The sequence below is a fragment of the Cinclus cinclus genome, chromosome 8, assembly GCF_963662255.1.
Source record: "Cinclus cinclus chromosome 8, bCinCin1.1, whole genome shotgun sequence".
Classification (NCBI taxonomy): domain Eukaryota; kingdom Metazoa; phylum Chordata; class Aves; order Passeriformes; family Cinclidae; genus Cinclus; species Cinclus cinclus.
In genome coordinates, this window is record NC_085053.1 from 16,341,611 (window position 1) to 16,364,902 (window position 23,292).

General features: G+C 37.3%; 1 protein-coding gene across 1 annotated transcript in view; it reads left to right on the forward strand.

The window, feature by feature from the left end:
- Positions 1–23,292, forward strand: part of COL24A1 (collagen type XXIV alpha 1 chain) — a 123,520-nt gene that overhangs the window by 17,258 nt on the left and 82,970 nt on the right. The window contains exons 4-12 of the mRNA XM_062497419.1: positions 2,974–3,027; positions 6,160–6,213; positions 8,204–8,257; positions 10,375–10,428; positions 15,781–15,825; positions 16,919–16,972; positions 18,171–18,215; positions 20,397–20,450; positions 21,137–21,181. Of these exons, the coding sequence (XP_062353403.1) occupies positions 2,974–3,027; positions 6,160–6,213; positions 8,204–8,257; positions 10,375–10,428; positions 15,781–15,825; positions 16,919–16,972; positions 18,171–18,215; positions 20,397–20,450; positions 21,137–21,181 (459 nt within the window). The remainder of the gene's footprint in view (positions 1–2,973; positions 3,028–6,159; positions 6,214–8,203; positions 8,258–10,374; positions 10,429–15,780; positions 15,826–16,918; positions 16,973–18,170; positions 18,216–20,396; positions 20,451–21,136; positions 21,182–23,292) is intronic.

Here is a 23,292-nt window from a genome sequence, read left to right on the forward strand (position 1 = left end):
TGGTTTTGTTAAAGAATTTTAAGTTAGTGTCTGTAATATTTATACAAAGTAACTTCTTGCTTTGTTTTGTTTGGTTTGATAATGGTGGTTAAAGTGCCAAATGCTAAAAATCACATTAACATTTCTAATTGCTTCAGGTTTGTTTAATTACTGTTTCCAGTAGTTGGAAGAAAAGCTATTCAAACAAGTGACTTATTCCTTGGTTTAAGAGAGATCGGCTCACTCTCAGATGTTGATTTCTGTGGTTGACATGGATGCCTGAGAGGCTTAAGTAGTATAAAATTATAGTATAAAATTAGTCATACTGATTTGACGTTGCAGTTGCTTTCCCAGATTGTAGAAATACATAGGACAGGATAATGTGTAACTTGGGAAACATGTCCAGGAAGACTTAAGTGTGCTCTGCTGAAGTCTGCTCTCTGCACAGATGTTGCCTGAGTTGCAGGAAGGAGTCTGTGGTGGAGGATAAAGAGTAACATCCTTTGGTGTTAAGGAGAGTCCTTTAGTATTTTAATCAACACCTGGATGGCTGGGGCTAGCTGCTTGTAAACCAGAGACTTCATGTGCAACAGTTGACTTTATTTTAAAATGCCCTGGGAAAGAGTTATTAATCTCTGCCTGCCTAGTACATATTTTGCTGCTTCTTTTAAGGGTTTCTGAGTGCTTGGTTGTGATTAGATTTTCTTTTTTCTTTTTTTTTTTTTGGTTTTCTTTTTTGTATGTAAAGAAAGTTACTTTTGAATTAGAGTAATCAAATTGAGGGTAGGTTGGATTTGGGTGTTCATTTGTTTATTTGTTTTCTGTTGCGAAGGAAGGAGATAGTGTTTTAAAAAATTTAGATGCCACATAGGGAAAAATGTTCTCACTGCTCTCATTCAATAAATAAACAAAAAAGATCATAGATCTTAATACTTAGTAAAATTTCTATTAGGAAAATGGTGGGGTTTAGCTATTAATGTATTTTTAAGGAAATGTCTGAAACAGGGATAGAGAAGAACACAAATCACAAAAGAATGCGCACTAGTTGCAACAATTTCACTTAACAAAAAAATGTTTTCTTTTGTAGTCCCAGGATAATTATCTAATCAAAAGACATCTCTTAACTTAGATTTTGAGAGGAGGTATTAAAAACACACTGTTTCAACAGGGCAGGGTGGGAGCTCTCTGTGCCCTTTCAAGTGCATTTTTGAACCTGGACAAGAATGCCAGGTCAAGAGTTTTCCATGTGTGTCTGTTACATTTCTTGTGCTATTAAACATGGGTCTTTCTACTTCAGAAAAATGAGGATGTTAGTGAGCATTTATGCAGCCATAGTGAATAGAGAACGTCCCATGCTAAAAGTGTGACATGTTGTGGTTTGATTAAAGACCAGGGCTGTTACAGAGATTTGTATCTTCTGAATTGCACAGAGAGGGAAGTGCAGCTATGGGTTTCAGCATGACTTAATGTAGCATGTATGGACATGCAGATATTCCCAACTACATTTAAACTCCTATGCTTATTATGATTAATTGGAGAGGAAATAATTCATGTTTTTAGTTCCTCAGAATAACAGTTGTTTTCCCAGAATTGTGCACAAGTGATCTGTATTTTTGGCCAAATTAATGTAATTAGCTTGATGATGCCTAAATTCCACAAACAGCTCTCTCTTCTCTGCAGTAACATTACCTTTCTAAAAAATAAAAATATCACATAAAACTGAAGGTTTTTAAAAATCCAGCTTTTGTCTTAATGAAATGTTGCTTGCTAATGAAACTCTCAAGGGTGTTTGTCTTTCTTTCCTTCCTCGCTTCCCTCTTTTATCTCTTTCCTGTTTTGCAAAACCTTCCTTTTGGTCATTTCAGCCACCATAATGGCCTTTCTGGTTTTCCTGGTATTCCTTTCAGCCAGATGTTCAGCACTGTTGTTTGGTGGTGGGCAGTATGGAACTCAGTGTTTTGCCTGGTGTCTCAGCAGAGAGGATGTCATGGATGCAGAGCAGGGAGTGTGAGGAAGCCTGGGTGAAAGAGCAGGTTGAACCCCTAATTGCTGTCATCCACACACCTCTTTCATGAGGTCTGACTTTCCTGATGCCATTTGCACTTGCAGAAGTGCGTGGCTCCTGTTACAGCTGGGGCTTGCTGTGCAGGCATGTGGATGGGGGTGGATTCACCCTTAAGAACAGCCCATCATTCTGTAGGACTTGAAATTGATTGGTGAAATATAAAGTAGTGCAGATTTTAGTTTAGAGCACTCATTTGTATTTGAGTACAATGAAGTAGATCCTGGGGTTTCAAATCTGAACAGCAGTCATTATTTAGAAAAGGAAAGGTTTCCTTGCTCAAAACGACTAGATATTCAGGGACTGTTACACTATCTAACATAGTGACTAATAATCTAATTTGTTTGCAAAAGATACATATGATCAAATACTAGCATCTTAAAAAGTCTGCATTATCTTTAAAGAGAATGATATTCATTCTGTAGAAGGACAAATGTGCTACCAGTTATTCTTAATAGAAGCTTTTAATAGCAAACTGAACAGTAGTTTGTCTACATTTATTTTCTCTATTTCATATTTGTCATTTCTATGAGGTGGTATAATTTTTTCAGTTACACCAACCTTTCTAAAGTGTTTGGCATGCCAACAAGCTTATTGAAAAGGCCTAATTACTGTCTATCCTTTGTTTAGGAATACATTGCACTTGCTTTCTTCATTGGATCTTTTCTTCCTTTAGTACCAATACACTTGAGTAAAAGTTACTACCTGGATTGTTAGCTCCAATTTCTCTGACACAAGATACATTCTAAACAAAAATCTGATTTGGAGTCAGATTAAAAGCACGCTTTCTTGTAGTTTCTGAATTGATTTTGAAATTGAGGAGGTCAGCACGAGCACAAGGTTGTCAGTTGGCAAAACTGGTCTCATCAAGAACTGTGATAATGTCCTTGTGTCAGGTTTTAGCCTCAACTGCTTTGATTTTCTGTCACCAGGGTCCTCCAGGTCCTCCAGGTTTACCTGGTCCTTCAGGGAGGAGAGGTCCTCGGGTGAGTAAAACAACTGTGCTCTTCTGCATCTCTAGGCAGCTCACCTATAACCAGACTGGAGTTTGCATGATTTTGTTTTTCTCAACTTTATTCATATGCTTAGTGATTATGAAAGTGTATGATTCTTAACATTTGGCAGATAGGTTAAAGCAAGACAAACAAACTGTTTCTCCTGCTGTGAGCTTCCAGTGTAGTTAGTTACATGTAGGGGTGCACACTGAGCATTGTTATATTTGTACCTGGCTTTTGCTACTCCCAATATTAACTTGTAGTTTTCCATGCTGCTCCCATCTGCTGCAATCTAAGGTCACATTCTTTTGTTTTTGGAGTGAGGGGGAGTGAGCAATGCACACCACAGGCTCTGAGGAGCAGGTGCAGGATACAAAATTAACCAGTACAAGACTGTGGGGAAGTAATCCCAAAAATCTCTAATCTCTTAAGCTTCAGCAGCTTCAACATAGGTTGTTACCAGGGTGCTTTGCTAAAGACATGAGTTACAGTAGGAAATGGTTTCTTTTGTGTGAGTGGGTGCACCCCAACAGGAGCAGGGACAGCAGCCTTGCCCTGTGCCACTGGACAGATTAGTTGATGAGGCAAAAGAGGGTGAATCTGTGTTAGAGCAATTGTGTACAAAAACCATTGGCTTGAGCAGCAGACCCCGAGGTCATGGTTGACCAGGGCAGATTTCAGGGAGCAGGTGAAGGTGTGTGGGTGATTTTGGGCCATGGGAGATGGGGATGTGAATGGCTGTGGCTGGAGTGCCCTCATCAAGGCAGATCAAAAGTGGCAGATGAGGGAGTGGTTTATACTGGGGCTCAGCAGATGTGTGGGAGGAGTTTTGATTCACCCTTTGAGGAACTTTTAAACCACATGCTGCTCAACAGCCTGTTGAAAGCTAGCACAGTGCAGGATGTTCTAAACTTGACCTGATGGGTAGGAAGTGCAGTGCTCAGAGGCCAAACACTGATGCTCTAGAGCATTTTGGGGGCAAGGGAGAAGAGACACATTTAAAGGTAAAGTGTTCCTCGAAACTCATCTCTTCATGACTTCTCAGAGCCTTCTATGTAAGATCTTACAATTCTTGCAACTCAACTTTTTTATGTTGCACACTGCCTGTGGCAAGGATATGTCTGGCATCAGAGGCAGGGTCTCACATATCCAAGTAGGTCCTCAGAGTTGGGAAGTTTTCTTTGTTTTAGAGGAGGCTGTTCATATGTTTAAAGCCATGCCTATTGGTGAGATTGCCCTTGCCTGGCTGCAATTTGTTTGGAATTTTTTTCTGAAGGTCTTTTTGCAGGTATAGAGTACTTAAAAACACAGTACTGTGTGTGAATTTTCTGGAGGAATTATGTAGGATATGCTTTCCAATGTGAAGAGACAGCTTACAGCAATGTGCCTGGAAAAGCATGAAAATTGCTGAGATTAATATTTACCACAAGTTCTGAGTTTAAAATATATTTATATGGGCCAAGCAAGTCTATAAAGCTATTTGATTTAGGGAAAAAAATGGTTTTGAAATGTCAGTGTTCTTCACTTTGTATAATAGAGATGAATTCAGGCAGGTGCAGCTAGTGATGATGTATGTTATGACAGGAGTTTTGTGAGCCAAAAAGCCTGTGAAAACTTTGTTGACTCAAAGTTCATTTCCTCATCTGGCAGCCTGCCTGTGACTTCTGTTTTCCTTCACGTGAGCTGCCATTTGTGATCCCGAAATGTGACTCAAGGTGTCCAAGGGAAGCAGCAGAGTGCAGAGCTGCCTTGCCTGTGCCTTCATCAGAGGCTGTGTCCAAACCTGATCCTTACAGTGACCCACATGTTTGGAACAGCTGGGGCATGTATCATTAATGGTTAGAGATTTCCATTGGAAGCTGATTTGATCCCTGCAATTCCATGGTAAAGAAGCCCATATCTGACAGAGTTTTATAAGTGTCTTGGCTTGTTCCAAGTTTCTTGCTAATGAAGTTTCAGTGGTTTCAGAATTAGTGATGACATAAAACTCCTCTGATGCCTCATTTCATGGGAAGACTTTGGCACTTCTGTATTCCAGTACTGTGCCTCAAGACAGTAACACTGCAGGCAGCAAAAGTAGGAGCCACTGCAGCTATGTTGGCACTTTCTATTTGTTTCCTTTCTCCTAAATCCCTGAGAGTGCCTCCAAAGTTGCCAGTGTGCAAATTAATCTCTCAAACAGCACAGGGATTAGCATTTCTGTGGAGTTATGTCAACATTGTCATTAGTGAGAGGCAGCACTTAAGAGATGCAGCTTTCAGTGTTACTGCAAGGTGTAATTGGTAAATGCAGCCTCGTGTGGCAGAAAGACAAACACTCAGTTTATCTGTTGTTAGACCACTGAACATACAAGAAAGTTCAAAGCTATACTTTTTACACTTGATATTTGGATTTTGGAAGATTTTTTGCCTTGGTGAATTCAACAGAAGCTTTGTTGCCAGTTTATCAGGGACAGATTTTCAATAGTTTGGTCCATCAGGACTTGGAAGATGAACAGCTGCTGACAGCCATTGCAACAAATATTTTCCCTAATGTGCAGTTTTTCAAGGAGTGAAAACAGACACTTATACTGGATAGTCTTGAGAGCTTATTCTGTTCCTGGAACAAGTTAGGTTGAATTATTTTAGTAACAATTCAATTTTCTACAGTAGGAGAATCAGGATGATATACGATTTTTAAGTTTTTTTTTTTTTTTTTAAGTCAGTGGGATACATTGTTTTGAGACACTTTTAAGTCACTAAAAACTAATCTACTTAATTCCCTTTGCAGTGTATAGCTTTGTACCTCAGAATGTGATTTTACTGATTTTATTCCATGCCTTCAAGTGTTGTAGCTGGAGAGCAACATTGCAGTGACTGTGCCAAACACTTTTAAGAATTACCCAGGAAGACAATAGAAACTGAGATTTGTAAAAGAAAGGGGGGTAGTCATCTTCACTTTCAATTTTTAGGAAGATGTGTATGATTTTTTTTCTTGTGAATCCTTTGAAAACCCTAACCAGTGATTCTAAAAGGAGGAAAGATGCAGTAAAATTATTCTCTGCAAACCATTCACATTTGTTCAGTGGTGTACTGAATTAACCCATTCATTGCTCTCCTTCATTTGTTTGGTTTTTTTAAATAGGGTGTTCCAGGACCACATGGTAACCCAGGTTTGCCAGGATTGCCAGGTCCCAAGGTGAGTTTACTTATCCATGGTGCCATGTAAATACATTAACTTTTAAATGAATTTCTGGAAGCCCCAGAACTGTTTCCTATAATTGGCCTTCTTTCAGGTGGAGACTACTACTGTAAAAAATATTTTAATTGAATGTAACCAAATTGAAATTTGTATCAAAACAAAGTAACAGATTACTCAGTGGAAAGAAAATCACCTGTGTGTGCAGAATGATGACTTGAAAATTGTTATTTTTGCAAGTAATCCATACTTCCCAAAAGAGTTCCTACAAATCAGCCCAGCCTCTGATAAACTGAGGTTTAAATGCTTAATTGCTCTAAACTTTTGCTTTGCTTAAAAAAAAAAAGGAAAAATGTAGACTGGCAGTCCCTATAAATTGCTATTTTGTTGTCCATGTCCAACCTTTGATATTGAAGTATTCTAATAGCTCAGACATTATTATTTATTAATATGCTAGAATAATTTTCTGAAGATTTATGGAAGTGATATTTAACGTCAAAGAAAAAATACAGGACTGAAAGCTCAAATAACACCTTCAGTCTTGTGAAACATGGGCCCTTTAAATAGATTTGACAGATCTGTGCAGTTGCAGAATGCCTTCAACTCATATTTAGTTTGAACAATTTGATAGATCTGTTAGGAAAAAGGCAGCACCATGATTTGTTTAGTATGATTCCTAATTGCAGGAATCTGACGTGTCATGACAGGTGCTAAAATCTGCTTGAGGACATAAAAAGAAATTTAATAAAGCTTTCAGCGCCAAGTGCTGTAAAACCAAGTGACTGGTGTTTGTGGTTTTGTTTTTATCAAGTTCTGTAGGGACAGTTAAAGATTCGTAATTAGTTTTTTACTTTATGCTGGTTAAAATAGAATACATTGGTAGAAAATAATTAATTGTAATCTATTACTCCTAGGCTTTGTTTTATAATTTATTTTCTTCCTCCACTGGATGACAATTTTGATCAGTTCTATAGCTCTGTCCATGAGTTTAAGAATAGAAGGAATTGTACATATGTGTATGTATATATATTTTATATAAATATAAATATAAATATAAATTACTAGCTGCTTAATGGTCTCTTTAATTTCTGTTAAATTATAAGTTATCCTTTCAGTACAATTTTATTCTGAAGTGGTTTTCTCTAAATAAAAATAAACCAGGTGCTTTGGAAGTTTTGGCTATAAAGATCCAGTTGACCACACTGGAACAAACACACTCTTGTTTGATACTAAAACATGGCAGATGAGTTGCAAGAATTTTCTAGTAGTAAATTAAGGCAGAATTTTATTCTGTCTTTAAGATACATTAATTTTCCCTCCTGTGCTGTAGGCTCCTTTATGCAGTTGCTTCTGAAACATGGCACGACATCAGGATCCCTGAACAAAGTGTCCAGCCCTGAGTGAGGGCCAGCAGATCCAACCAATATCCCATCCCTCTGCATTCAATTCCTATAAACAATTGGGAGTGTTTTCAAAGTAGTGTAAGGGTATCCATGAGGTTTGGCTTTATTCTTGGCTCTTTGAAAAACAGATTAGTTAAGAATATCTAATTTTGTGGATTCTGGGGCTGTGGGAAGGCTGAGCCTGAGGAAGCCTGGACAAGGTTATGGTTCATGCAGCAGTACAGCCTGGTAATCCTGCACAGTGCTGGAGGAACAGCTGCTCTCCTGAAGAGATGGAGACGTGGGCAGAGCAATCTGCCTGGAGCTTCTGCTCTAATCCTGCTTGCATTTACCAATAAGTCTGCTTTTCAAAATTTAGTGACTTTACAAAATTTCGACAATATTAATCTCATTTCTGTGTGAACTTGCACTATTTTATTTTTTATTCCTAGCTCTTTACTGAAAAGTTATGAGAAAAATATCTATAATAGGAAGAACATTTACATTTTTTTCTCCTCTTGCTGTAACAGTCAAGAATACTTGTTTTAACATACATTATTAGAAATTCTCTCTAAATTATATTATTGAGCTTAATTTCTCTGCAACAGGGCCCTAAAGGAGACCCAGGATTCTCTCCAGGACGGGCAAAATGTGGAGAAAAGGTATTATTTTATTAATTGCAGAAAAATGCTTCGTCCATCCCATTCTTCTGTAAAGTCTCATTTAGTATTCAGACAAATTATAACACCAATTTTTTTTTGGTATTTACTTTAACACTGGTGTATTTTAGCAGTTAATTATGCTAGACTGACTACTGTAGACACAGGTGACATAATGAACCTAAGGAAAATGAAAAAAAATATTAAAAGTTGAAACTTAAATTATGTATTTGATTTAATTTATAAAAATAAAATGTAAGGACTTTCAGAGAAATGAAATTGGATTAGATTCACACTGATATAACAAAGTAAAAATTCCAGTTTTCCTTAGTACATTGCATTCTTCCAGAAAGATGTGTAAAACAGAATTTGGTGATGACAAGTGCATGCATTACTGTGCATTGTATTGTATTTAACTGCTTTTTAAAATGAACTCTTGATCCTGAAATTTGTCTTTTCTCTTCAGAGACTTTTCCTGCTACTGCCTCCTAAGCCACTTTAGCCAAACTAGTTGCTGCTTCTCTCAGTAAAAATATTCAAATATTCCATTCTTCATAGAAATTGTAGACTTGAAAGCTTGTGATTGTTTCATTTTTAGATTGACACTAAAGTTTCTTACATAGTAATGTGATAACACTTTAAAAGTTATTGGATGTTTGCATTCTAATGCGTTAGCCTATGCTCTATGTTTAAGAATATTTTGCATTTATACTAAGTTTTATTATGAGCATTTGCTAGTAGATCTGTTGTGGGAATATATGTGCCAAGTAGGAAGCTCTATTAGAGTTGAGGACTGCTCTCTGTTATGAAAACACATTAGTAAATGACTATGGTTTATTAGCTGCTAATATGTACATAACTTATTTTTAGTGCATGAGTACTGTCAAACCCTAAAATTCACAAATATGTGTTGTTAACGTTTAAGGGCTGCTGATAAGAAATTCAGAAATATTTGTTGATGCGCTTTGTTGATGAGAAATTGTTGATCTGTTGATGACAAATTGCTGATCTCTTGATGAGAAATTGAAGTGGAGCTTCTATAGAAATAGCATTATTTTAATGTAGCCAGCTTTTTGGCAATCAGATCATAATGTGGTGAGCTGTACATGGCTGCTTGGAGCTCAAGCTATGTTCTTTGGCATGAACCCAAGCAGCCACAGAACAGTCTAAAGTCCACTTGTATGTTTGTATGACTATCCCTAAACACACATAGACTGCATCTAAAATCCAAAATTATGGGATTGATATGCATTTTTATAGTTCTCATTATTTTGCTTTCTTAATTTCCCCCCTCAAATCAAATTTACTCGCTCTAATTAATGGACTTAAATTGACTTGATGATAACTCACTTCCAGGATGCATTCCTTGACTTACTGGGTTTGAATTCAGGCATTAATCATAAACAGTGATTCACTCTTCACTATCAGTCCTGAGCATGAAGAAAAAGAGCTGAAAAAAACCTTTCCCTCCTTCCCCAGCTGCAACAACCATAAAAATTAGCCTCCTTTTTCCATCTCCCCAGCATCTGAGATGCTCTGATCCTCATTCCCATACACCATCATGTGGCTGTGGCGTTTCAAGAACCAGAAGAAAATAGCAGTGTTCCCCCATAGCCTCTTTGTCCTCAAGTTGTCTTTCACATAGATTAGATTTATTCTGTGTTTTGCACAGCACACACCATAATGGTGTCCTGGCTCTTAGCTGAGGATTGCTGGCGTAACAGTAAAGCAAATAATGCACTGTAGTATTCACATATATATGTATTAATTTGAGGTTGACCCACTTGTTTCTGAGGAAAGGGCTGCCTCAAGAACTGTGTGACTTCTTCAGTCCTGTTCATGTTGTCTAGAAGTGTTGTGAGGTTGTGATCTAAGTCTGTTCCAGCCATGATTTGGCCATGTTGCAGGAGCAAACATGTTACACCCAATGGTTGCAATTGAGGAGCTGTTGCTTTTTCAGTTTTCTTCCTCTAAAAAAGTAATAAAAATCAAGCAACATTAGCTAGTTCTCCATAGCAAATGTCCAAGAGTGCAGAGAAGATATTGAGTGCTATCTGTTTATAGACCTGGGTCATGTTCCAGTGAAATCCATATTCATTCTGGATGTTTTTGTTGTATAGGGTGATCCAGGCCCCATGGGCTTCCCAGGCCCACCTGGGATCAAAGGCCAGAAGGTAAGATTCCATTTCCATATTCATGGAACTCGTCCTGGCTCAAATCAGTGCCCTCCAGGTGGATGTCTGATGGTCAAGAGGGGGTAGAAGAACTTTAGGCTTGCTGTTGGTTTTGTGTCTACTGTGCTAAACCTCCCCTTAGAACTGAATTGAGGGAGGTCATCACAGCAGGATGTAAATCACAGCTGTTTAGGTTGGTGTTCTCCCAAAGGCATGGTGTGCCCCTGTTCAGACAGAAGTGCTGCTAGGGGTGCTAGGTTTACCTGTGAAATGAAACCATTTAAATGCATTTGTGTTCAATTTCAGTACAGTTATATGCTATAGTACATGTATAGTGTACATGTATAGTACTTCTGTCATATATTTTTTTGCATTGTGTATTTTTTAGTATATTAAAAGCTCTGTGGGATCATGAGCTCAGTATTTCTGCATTTGAATTATTTGTCTTTTTTCAAACCTGTGCCAGCATTGCTAAAATACAACTCAGGTGGAGTACTTTCCATTTTTTGGGTATTGCATAATGCAGAATTTTTTAATATGAGAAATTTCAGGTGCCATTTACTGCATTTAAGAAGTATATCCAAATTATCACAATCCTGTGTATACAGGAAAGTGTAAGGCAGACTTAGTTTTGAAAGGGAACATCAGGGATGATGATAGAGGAAATGGAACAACCTTAAGAAAATGAGCAAAATAGACTGAATATAATTTATGTGGAAGGAGTGGTCACCTGGCATAAATACAGTAAGCTGCTCGGATTAATCAGGTGTTGAGAAACTGGTGACAAAAATCAGCAAGCAAGATCAGAGAAAACTGCTATTAAATTATGTCTTTGCAGAATATAGCTTGGTGTTGCAAGTATAATAGATAAGCATAGAGAACAATTACTGCAGCAGAATTTTGAAGTAGTATGTAATGCTGAAGGTAGCTACAAAAGGGTGAAATTGTTAGAAAGCCAGGCCCTGGTATTTTTATTTTAATCTTTAACATAAGGAGAAGAAGTATCAATTAATGCTTACCTGCTATTGAATCTAAAGAAAAATGGTATTGCAACAAAATTTATAGTCAGTAGTGTTATGTTAAACAGTAGCTTCATTCAACATTGTCTTGATCTGAAAATGTATGATACATTTTTTTCCATCTAGTTATCAAATTCTAGAATTAACCAAAACAACTAAAAATGTGACCAGGAAAGAAGTTCTTATTAGCACCCTGGGATCGTGGAAATTAATTTTGCTAAAGACACGGGGCACTGCTCACTGAACTGAGGAAATGTATAGCTGTGACAAGAACTTGCATTGCCTCTGTTGAGGGTCAACCTACAAGCCTGGACAATTATAGGTTTTGTCACTGTTGATCACAGGCAACCTTAAGATTCTGCAAGTACCATGTTTTTATTTGATGAGGTTTATAGGTTTCCTTTGAAAACAAAGTATTTTATGTTTAAAGCTTTTTAGATGGAAAGCAGCTGTCACTTGTTCAGGGTTGAGACTGACATTTGGGGACAAGGAAATGAAAATCTTATGAGTATCATACTTAATTCCAGCCACAAGAATTCACTCCTTGTCTGATGGCTAGATTCTGTGCAGAATCATGTTCACTTGATCACTGGAGATGTTCCTCTCTGTTGCCATGTTGTCCACGTCAGGCACTAACTGGAACCATGTTTGAGACACAATCCAGGTCAAGCAGAATTTAATACCAGCTTTTGAACAGCACTACACCTGTAAACAGTTAAAATATTTCACACTAATTTTTAAATAAGCTCACAAATTATTGTGTTTTAAATAATTGTTCTTTAAATATTGGTTTTTGGTATTTGTGAATAGATTAATGTGCAGTTAATTCATTGTTATCTCAGAAATTTTTTTCACAGGAGTGTGAACAATGTAGCTGTGAAGTAAACAAGAAAGCAAGTGCAGAAGATCAAATACATTCTTTTTGCTTTGTAGTCCAACTCTGTAGAGAAATTATTATTTATTTTTATATATTAGATTAAAATATTAAAAAAATTATACAATTACATAAAATATCATTAGTTGCTCTAAAATTATCACATAATTGAGTTGTAATAGAATTATATTATTTTTTTATAATATTATATTTTGATATACAATATACATAGAATGTTGGAAATATGTTATTTATTCTTTCTCATCCAGGTAAGAAGATAAAAATAGTCTTACATATGAGCTAATGATGTCCTTTTTTTAAAAAAAAATTTTTAAATTAGCACTCAAACTTTCCTTATATCATTCTGGAGACCCCATAGGGCAGAAGGCCCCTCTTTCCCTCTCCCCTAAATGGCCCCACTTGGCTGTACAGAGGCAAGTACCTGTCCCTGCAAGCCAGAGCTCTTGGGGTGTCAGCCAAAGGACAGCACTCCTGGGCAGGAGCTTGCCTGGGGCAGGACGTGGGAATCACTGCTGTGCTGTGGGGTTACAGGTGCTTTGCAATGACACTGGAAAAGAGTTGTACAAAGAGTGGCTACAATTTTTGCTCTAGTTTATTCCCTGTCTAATATGCGTGTGACAGTAAATCATGAGAATCTGGGTCTATAAAATCCTGATAAAATTTGCATGCTGAAGTAGAGCACAGTAAGAAATGTGGAAGGAAAAAAAGCTTTGTTTCAACCTGAGGAGGGCCCCATATTTCATTTTGTCTTTACTTTGGCATCATGTAAGAGTAAGGCCAAAAAACAAATTTCAAAGGCACCTATGGTAACATCAGCATTGTGCTATTAAGTGTCAGCTTTATGCTACTGAGTGTCTCCCAGTGCTTCTTCTAGGGAATCCAATTTTCCTTGAGCAGAAGGAAACTGCAGTCCTTTGAGAGAAAAGTAGTATTTCCATTCCTCAGGGCTGAGGAATGGGTGAGTTTGGGCTGAGTTGCTGGGTGAAATCTTAGCTGTGGAATAAAGATCAGCTAGCAAGAGAGAATGGAACTGTAATAGGAAAAATAAAACAAAGCCATTCTCTGATGAAACACTTGTCAGAGCTGGAGGCAGTATGGTGACACTGTGAGCACTCTGACAGCCCATGGGAGTCCATTTATTTGCCAGGCTTCCTTTCTCTCTGTAGCTGATGGTTGTAGCATTAGTCATAACACTTTACCTACTGATTTTTACAGGTTATGGGAACAGGTTATTCTTGGCTCTCTAGTGTAGTTGCTAATGTTGTGCTAGATTTTGATTACAAATACCTGGAAGTTCTGGTGAAGCACAATGGGTAGCGGTAAAATGGAAAGACTCAGCCTAAACAGTCCCTGCTATCATATACAGACTGCTGTACACAGACTTCACTCAGTCTGGGTCCCACTGTGCTGCACATGGTAGAACTCAGACACTTACACTTGCCACATTTCATTTGGCAGTAAATATTTTTTCTCTCACACAATTATTCTTGCAACTTGCTGTGTTTTTCAAATGTGCTTGAAGTTTTCTTCGGGAGCTTCAAACCATTCAGTTTCACATTGAATTTTAAGTCAGAGAATTAATTTTCATTAGAATTGGAAAGGTAATTAGTTTTTCAGACTGGTGCATGTGAACTTGGATTCTTGTTCTTAATTTTCATCTTAGCTCAGAGTAACCTGCATCTTAATTATATGGGAATGCTCAAGAGTACTCAAGCTAGCAAAACTCAAGCTTTAGCAAAAAACCAAGAATTTTAAGAGGATTAGCTAAATCACAGGGAAAGAAACCTGTGTGTGAAAACTGTCTCTTTGGAATGGTACTCATTTTATCATGGTTTAGTTCCATTCCCAACCAGCATTGAGTTAGAATGAATTAAGGCCATGTTAACGCTGAATAAAAGTATGGACATACTATTTTAAAATACGAGTTCAGAGTAGTTTTCCTCTGACAGAAATAAAATGCTGTTGTATAGAAATACACACAGCAGAAATTAGTCCTTCACCTCACTTTTTTGTGTCTTCCTTTGAGTCTGTTCATGCAGGTATTAATTAGCTAAAATGATCCACTTTGAAAGAATGGTGGCAAACTTTTCTTTGAGCACTTCTGTGTATAGATTTCCTTTTTTTTCTAATATGAAGTTAATAAACTACTGAGAGGCCTTTTCTAGTTACTTCAGTTGATTATTTTAGTATAGAGATAAAATTCTGTAATGGATAGAATTCATGAGATAAAGGATTGGCTGGAACTGTAAAAAATGGTAGTTTCCTGAGGCAAGCTTCAGAAGCTAAAGAGGACTTATGCCAAAATTGTCACCAAGGAAAGTAATTGTATCTTTTAATTTTGTATAGGATAGTAAGATTATTTTCATGCAGCAATGTTGTGGTCACACAGAAGCTTATCTGCAGCTTTGGAATACCTGATCTGCTGAAATCAATTGCAGAATTTCTTTTTATTACAGTGAGTCTCAAGTCTCTACTGACTGATGAGTACATGCTGCAAGGCAGACAGATGTTTAACATCAGCCAAGACACTCCCGCTGCTCAGTCAATGTCTTTGAGTCCAAGTTTATGATAGATTTCTATCCAGAAAAAGGATTGCTTTGCTCCTTTGTCTTTCAAGCTGTAGCTTTTGGACTTGTGTATTCCCAGTATCTCTTGCAAGGGATGTGGAGACCAGACACTTGGCTTCTGCATCAGTCGTGCAACAGTCAAGCCTCCCTTTCAGGACAGCTTGTCTGGATATGTTTAGTTCCCTGTAAAGATGTTCAGGAAGATGGTTCCATTTTCAAGTGTACTGATGGAGAAGGAGGACTCCCAATCTATTTTAATTCTTCTTTTTCTTTAAGAGTTAAAATATGCTTAAAGTGGTTGATACGCAGGGAGTGAAGTTCAAGAGTTTAATATCTTTCCATGGTTCCAGCACCACAGAGATTTCTGGGATGAGGCTGTTCTTGCTACCAATATAAATTCCACAGTATAAGAGCCAAAATTTGTTCTATATTAATTTTTTAAAAAAGTTATTTTGTGTCCCGAAAGGTCTGTCTTTCTTGAGTCTGGCCTAGAACAGTTTGGGATGACCCTCTACACCATTCCTCTGAACTGCCTTGTTCAGAAAGGACATTGTGGCAAGGATTTGGAACAGAGAAATGCACAGAGTAGAATCTATGACAGCATCTCATGTAGTCATTTGTTTAAAAGAGTACAAGTCTGAAACTGCCTTTAAGCATACCAATGCCTTGAAATTGTCTAAACTGCCAAGTTTTCTTAGCTCTTTTCTCTAGCTCAGTTTTCATATGAGCTGCTCAATGTAAACCATACTAATTCTGCTGGCAGACAAGTCTGGATATTTTTTTCTTTGATTAAGAGAGAATAGAGTAGAAAAAGAAGGTCCATTTTGTTTGTTTAATTGTATTTATCACAGATCTCTTTCTCTCCCTGCAGGGTCTGAAGGGTTACCCAGGACTGCAAGGGCCACGGGGTGAGCAGGTGAGAGATGCAAGCACAGTGCACTGTACTCTGCAGATGAACAATTAGGATAGGAGAATGTAGAATCCATTATCAGTGGTCAATATAAGAAAGCTGTGTAAACTTCTTAAGGAAATATTGGGCAGGTTTTGAGCAAGAATTCAGACTGTAGAAATTCAGACTGACGTAAAATTCTTATAAAAGGCACATTTCAAACCTCTGCTGATTTAATGCATTTTACATCTCCTAGCATGTAGGAAATGAAGTAGTTATTCAGTACTTTTGTGAACTTCCATATCAGTTCAGGAAGAAATCTGAATGTAATCTCAGACATGCAATTGCTAATGTCTCTTGTTAGCATTTATGAGGCTCCTAACAGCGGAGTAGATGGGAGGAGTCTCCTTTTGGATCACACTGAAAAGGAAATGGTGATTATAACTGATGGTAAACACCTGAAAGGAGATGAAAAACTCAAGGACATCATTCATGGCTTCCCGGAGTTTTATGCCCAAACCTTATCTGAATGAGTGGTGATTTTTATTACAGTCTCACAGGAAGTTTTCTGTGATGACTGTCATCTGTCAGTGCAATAACGATAACTAGTGGGGAAAAAAAATGTTGATTCTTAACATCAGAAGAAGAAGGTGGAGAGAACTGTGTACAATCATGATTTTCCCAGGGCTATATTGACCTGATTCTGGAAGAAACAAAAATTGGCTTTGTAAGGACACAAGGATTCCTTAATGAAAAGTTTAATGTGTTTATTTCGAATAATCTAAGACCAGTGCAGTTAACTCATTTTAGTTAAAATGAGTTATGCCTCCTATAGCCCTCCTGAAATATTTTTGAATTACGGAAATAAAGAATGCACTGTTGTGTTTCACAAAATCTTCGACCCTTTTTAAAGGATATGTGACTGAAATTGTCAGTTACTTATGTCTGATGAGTCAATTTTTGGGTGTTCTGTGTAGCTTTCTTAAAAAGTAATTTTTCCATGTGCTTAAGCTATGTCATACAAGTAGATGTTAAAAGAGAAATGACTAAACAAAATCCAAACATGACATTAAACATGTTTGTTGTCTCTGTTCCTTTTCTTTCTTCCTTTTCCACTTAGGGAATTCCAGGAATGGCTGGCAGTATTGGGGCAGTTGGTTACCCTGGCAGGCAGGTGCAGTAACTACACAAATGTCTTTGCATTTTATTTTTTGTTTTTTTCATTTATTCTTTTTCAAAGTACCATATCTAACTCATTTGAAACTACTAATAGTGAAAATGTCTTTATTTACACCCTGTCATTTTTCTTGGAAACAAACTTCTTTGTCTGGTAATGGCCTGGAGGGACTGTTGAGTCTCATGGCTTTTGAACTTTGATGTGTTAGATGCAGTAATGCTGTTCCTTTCTGGAATATATAAATGGTGTTACCAAAGTACTGAATGTCTGAATACTTTACTTCACAAACCTCATACTAAATACTTCATAAACCTCATGTGGTTCTATGTGGTTTATCTTCTTTGTATTTCAAGTCCAGAAGCAGTAGGAAACTGCCTGTTCTTCCTGATTTTTCACCAATTTGTTTATTTCACTGCTGAAACTATTTCTTCAGTCCTTTAGGGAAGGGGAACATTAAAAGTTTAGTGGGTTTTTTTTCCCATTGGGATATTTTAGGAGAACCAATAAAGCCAGAAAGCAGCTTTTTTAAAAACACAAGTACTTACTTTATATGTAAATCAATATTTATATAACAGATTCTCCGGTGCAGTAATAGAAATAAGATATAAAGTAGAAATACTCAGCGTTTTCCTCGTGTAACAGTATATGAGCCAAATTGGCAACAATTGGCTTTGTGGTTTTGTGTCTCCTTAAAGGGTGAATTTGACTAATACTTCAAGATTTTGTTGGATTAAGTTTGTAATGGGTATCTATTTTAAAATTTCATTACAATATTTTATAGAGTAGGGGGTGGTAACGTTTTTTGTGTTGAATCATGTAAAATATTTAGGGCATTTGGACCACGTATGCAATTCTGACATTACCCTGAACATAATTGAAATGTGTACAAATACAAAAGCTTGTAAAAAATCCTGTGAAATTATGGCACTAATGCCTGGGAAAAAAGTTTGTCCCAGAAGAAATAATTTTAATGTAATGGAAGTTTCAGCCATGATGTGTGCTTCTGCCCTGCATTAGTGGGAGACCCAGGGGATATGAACATGGTCCCAGGAGACTACTTGATGACACCTTCTCAATCTGAAAAACTTCAAGAATATGTTGCCAGTTTACAGTTAACAAGTGCTATTGCAGTTCTTTTACATAGAGCATATCTGGTTGTTTAAAATTAATTGCAACTCCTGTATTTTTGTAACAGGGTCTAGCTGGACCAGAAGGTAACCCAGGTCCTAAAGGAGTAAGAGTAAGTAAGCATCTTAAGCATTTTGATACACATGTCTAGTTTTACCCATACAGTAGGTAAGAAAGGGGGTGAGGAATTTAATTCAGCTGTGCCAGTTGTATGCCTGAAGAACCACTCTGCCTTTATAGAACCTGCAAATGAGAAAACACAGAGTTTCTGTCAAAGTATGTGCAAGGGTTTATCTTTTCCCATGGAGAGCAGCAAGGAGCAGTTTTGCTTTGTTGCCCTTCCTCTCCCTTGCATGCAGGGGAGAGAAGAAAGTGATGCTGGGGGAGTGAGGAGGGCTGAGAGGATGTCTCAGGCCTGAAGCATTATTTCCATAATGGAGGTTGTCAAGAAGGGAGACAGACGTATTTGACATCTGCAACAGCTACAGAAGTAGATAAAGGGAAACCGTCTTGTCACATAAAAACCACAAAAGGGATCTTGAGATTTTAGACTGATTCAGTCATAGTTATATGTATCCCAGGGACTGAAGGTTCTTAATGCTCCACACATTCAAGTTTTGGTTATTCTTGGAAGAAAAATAGACTGATTTTTATTTGTGGCTGGTTTGGCTTTTTGTGTGTGTTTTATGGTGCTCTTTCTTTGTTTCTTGGTGGTTTGGGTTTTTTTGAGGGTTGTGGGTTTGTTGGTTTTTGTTTTGATTTGATTATTTTGGGGTGGCTGCTATGCAATTTTGTTTTCTTTAAATAGACACATGAGCATGCCTGCACATGCTTGTGCATGGACAAGCATTTCTTCAGAGTGGCTCTCACCATCCAGGAGTAGGCACAGGTTTCCAGAAACTCGTGTGTTTCTGGCTGTATCTAGGATTTGAGGGAGGCTTTTGCTGGGTGTTTTCAGGCCCTCAGCTCATGTTCAGGTTGCTCAGCAGTCTATTTTGTTCTCAAGTGTCTATTAATATAATCTTAGTGTGTTGGAAGAGTTGCTTTTGTCTTGTTTTTTTTTTTTTAGTGTAGTTACTAGAAGCCTTTACCTGCAGCAGCTTCTTAAACATGTCTGGGGGTTTTGGATTTTTTTTTTGCTTTTTGCTTTTTTTTTTTAATGTCAGTTTTGATTACAGTGATGGTAAAAATTAGCTTTGCAGGATCAAGTGCCAACAGATATTGCACCCTCAGGGATTGTTTCTTTTATGTTTCTGCAGTTTATTTTTGTTCAGATTCTCATCTGCATTTTGACTTGTTCTCCCTTCAATAAACAAGACATAAGTGATCCCAGTCCCTTTCCTAAAAGAGAACTGCTTCTCTGTTTACACAAAGTTAAAATGGCCAATGTGTGAGTAATTTTAGGGAAAAACACCTTAAGGCTAAATCTTGTGTATGAATTCTAAACTAACTTCCAGTAAAAATGATGACACAGCCCTCTTGACACATAGTCCTGTACCATGGAGGTGTATAGCAACAGGATATGAAGTATCTTTGGAGCTTTAGGTTTAAAATATTCCTGTAATCAAACTGTGCTCTGCTTCTCAGCTGTTTTAAGTAACTGGAGAAAGTGAATGTGTCTTTGTTTTTCCTTACTCTCATTAGGTCTGGATGACAAGGAAGCCACCATCCTCCATAATTAAAAAAAAATCAACCCCCAAGAAATTAAATCATTACAATTGGAGATATAGGAAAACAAAGACTTCTATTCTAGTAACTAATTTAATATTTTTGTTCCAATCAGTTTGAATCTAGTAGTGCAGAATCCATTTCTCCATACAACTGAGGTATGGTGGGAGAGAAATATGTTGTGACTGATATAGATAAAAAAGAAATAGAGAAAAAGATTCTGCTTATATTAAGATAAACTTTTTTTGTAAGCACTCTTACATGTAGCAGGGATCATGCAGTATTGTTCAAGATGAGAACTTCTTTTCTGATGGAATTAATGAATAAGGTTAACTTCAGAAAAAAAGTTGCTGATTTCATCTATTCTAATAAATAATACATCTGATGCAACCTTGTCTAACTAGAACACTTTCTTAATGCTTCTTTATTAACTCATTCTGTATCCTTATAAGAGGAAATTGTTTTTCTGTTGGTTGGAGAGTAAATCCTAGTCACATCTAAATTTTTAGAGCTTCACTGCTAATTTCAAATGAGCCTGAATATAATTGCTGTGTCATGAGCCCATAGCTGGCCAATTCTGAGAGACAAGCAGCCTTGAAATCAAGCATTGTTCTTACACTTTTAGGGTTTCATTGGACCTCCAGGTGTGGCAGGACAGCCAGGACCTGAAGGAGAAAGGGTAGGCCTAATGGAACATTAATGAAATGTTGATGTTTGTGTGGTAATGCATTATATGTTAGACTGGGGGAAAAAATACAAGGTTCAATAATTCATTTGTATGTTTTTTGGTTAAAAGCAAAACTGATTTGAAGAAAATAAGATTAATAGGTCATACCCAATTAGTCTAGTCAATGAAATGACTTGGTGCTAAAGTAAAATGAGGAGCAGCTGTAAGGTATTATTTTATTGTAATTTACAGCTGCAAGGATTAGGGTCATTTTTTTTTTCTTCAGCAAAGTGTGAATGAATATTTTTCATTTGAGCAATTTATTTTCGACAATAGTTAATATTTGTCTCTTGTTGGATGGTATTTGCAGTAGAACCAGCCATGAATGTATTAATCTCTATCACTGTGCTTGAGCTTTTCCTTAGTTCACTTGAGCACAAAGGCTGTAAGGACATGTGCTGTGATGGAAGCTTGGCAAAGCCCTTTTTCACAGTTCTGATATTGTCACAATAAAGACAAGCAAAGCTTGTCTTTCTGCTCTGAGACATTGGCTCTATGATAGTTTGCTCAAACCCTTTTTATTTTTTTTAATGGTGCTTCTCACACTCTGTTTTTTCCAATCAAATGAAGTTTTAATTACTTGAATTTAGGTATTGAAGAAAAGAAAATATACTTATAATGGGTTATTTCTTTCTCAGGGTATCCCAGGCCTCTGTGGAAAAAGAGGTCCTAAAGGGAGACAGGTAAAGATTCTAATACTTGTTACAATTCCTGCTGCCAATGTAATTCCACCTGGAATTAACTCAGTAGCTTTAATCACTGATAAATGTTGGTTTTGTTTTTGTCCATAGATGACTTTCTATTGCTTTCAATGAGTACTTTCCAGAACTGCAGGTTCTGTGCAGGTTGTAAGTACTTGATGTTTTGAAGTGTGGAGGACTCACGTGCCACAAAGCTCACGGTGATTACTGATACCAGCTATGAGCAGGGTTAGAAATGTATTCCATAAAATTAGTGTTAGCATAAGGTGCAGATATGATGCAAGCTTCATAAGTCTGGTGTTGGTTTGGATGAGAATCAGCATCTTCCAGTGTCTGATATTTCTGGACTGTAGTAAATTAAAGCTCTTCTCTACTTCACATATATTTCTACAGCTGAGAATAAACAGAAGTCTGCCAAGTATACATTATCAAGGTTTACATATTTCCTGTGGTGTGTCTTCAATGCCAAATGTTTTGTTTTCTGCTGCAACCATATTATTTTAGGTCTTTGAAGCTATCCAGGAGTTTCCAGTTTTAACTTTCTTGTGGTTTGAGATGGGAAAGCACCATAGGGTTCTCCAGCTGTGCAGACAGTTGTGCTCAGCAATTCACATGATTTTCATCTACCACGTTGAATATATTTGTCCACCAGTAGTATGATTTTCATCATTTGTCCCTTGATGTATTCTGTGAAAGCTGTAGAGGATTCTGTTTAATTGTATTTTGTTTTCTGTGTGATCTAACACCTGCCAAAAAAAAGTCACTAGCCTACAAGAATTGCTTTGATACAAAGAAAGGCAAGCAAAGTTACAGTAAGTCTGCAGACTGCTCTTTCTGAAGCTGCCATGAGATCATATTGTAGTTTGCATATAATTTGGATGAAATGCTACCTTTTGCATCTGCTTTTGGGCAAGAAGGGCTCTGTGCCATAAATCCCTTGCAGAAGCTGACAGTGTCTTGTGCCAGTGAGTCACATGCAGCATTTAAAAAGGAGGAGAACCTGGATGGGAATCAAAGGCTCATGTTCAGTGTGAAATAGGAAATGGAGGTGACAGCAGAGTACACTGAAACAGTTTTGCCTTCTGTGTCAGTCTGTGTGGCAGGTTTCACTGAGGCTTCTTCCTGCCAGCGTAGTGGTTTGTGTGGTATTTGTCCCAAACCATAGCAGTGTGTTGGTGCTGTGTGTGCTGTGGTAAGCACTTATATTCCACTTGCAGTAAGAGCAGTGCTTCTGTCACTGCCAGACTGCTCTGGAAGGACTCGTATTTGTATAAATCTGTTCAGAGAGGATCCACGTAGCTGACAGAGCACCAAAAGCACCTCTGCAGCATGTCTGATTACTTTCATTCAGTACAGATTTCTTTGGAATTTGCACCATCCCAAGGTTCATTCCAATACCTTGCTATAATCTATAAAGTACTTATTTGACTAAAGGCTACTAATGTGGAGACCAGCCAGGAGAGCAATCACATGGGAACCTGGCTTGAAGTACTTTGCTGGATCACAGGCTTAGAGAAGATGTGTTATTTTAACCCCCACAACAATGATTGCTGTAATGACAAAGATTTTTGGCGTAGTGCCCTGGAGTTAACAATGCTTTGGGGCAGGACACTGTCACTAAAAGAAATTTGGCATGGGAATTCTACAGTGCCTGAAGTCAGGGTCCTCACCTTTTGTTCTAGGGTGCAACTTGTTATTTTGGACAAAACTGTCCCTAATAATACTTGAGAAAATAAAACCCTATCTGACTGGCAGAGATATTTTTGAAAGAAATCAAATCCCAAGTATAATCTCATTTTTGGAAAGCAATTTTAAAGTATAGAAGAAGTGGATTATACAAGGGATTGTAAACATTTATAGTCAACAAAATTCTGCTATTTAGTAGGTTTATTGAACAGTTCATATTTGTAACATTTCTGGCATATTTGAAATGGAACAAAATATTCAATTGCCTGAATCTATAGAGTGAGAATTTTTGAAAATTTTATATTTGTTTTGCATTCAATATAATTTTAAGAAAATATTTCATGGAAGTAGTATATGTGCTTAATCACTTTCTGTTGTACTATCATAATATGAAATTTGGCTAGTTC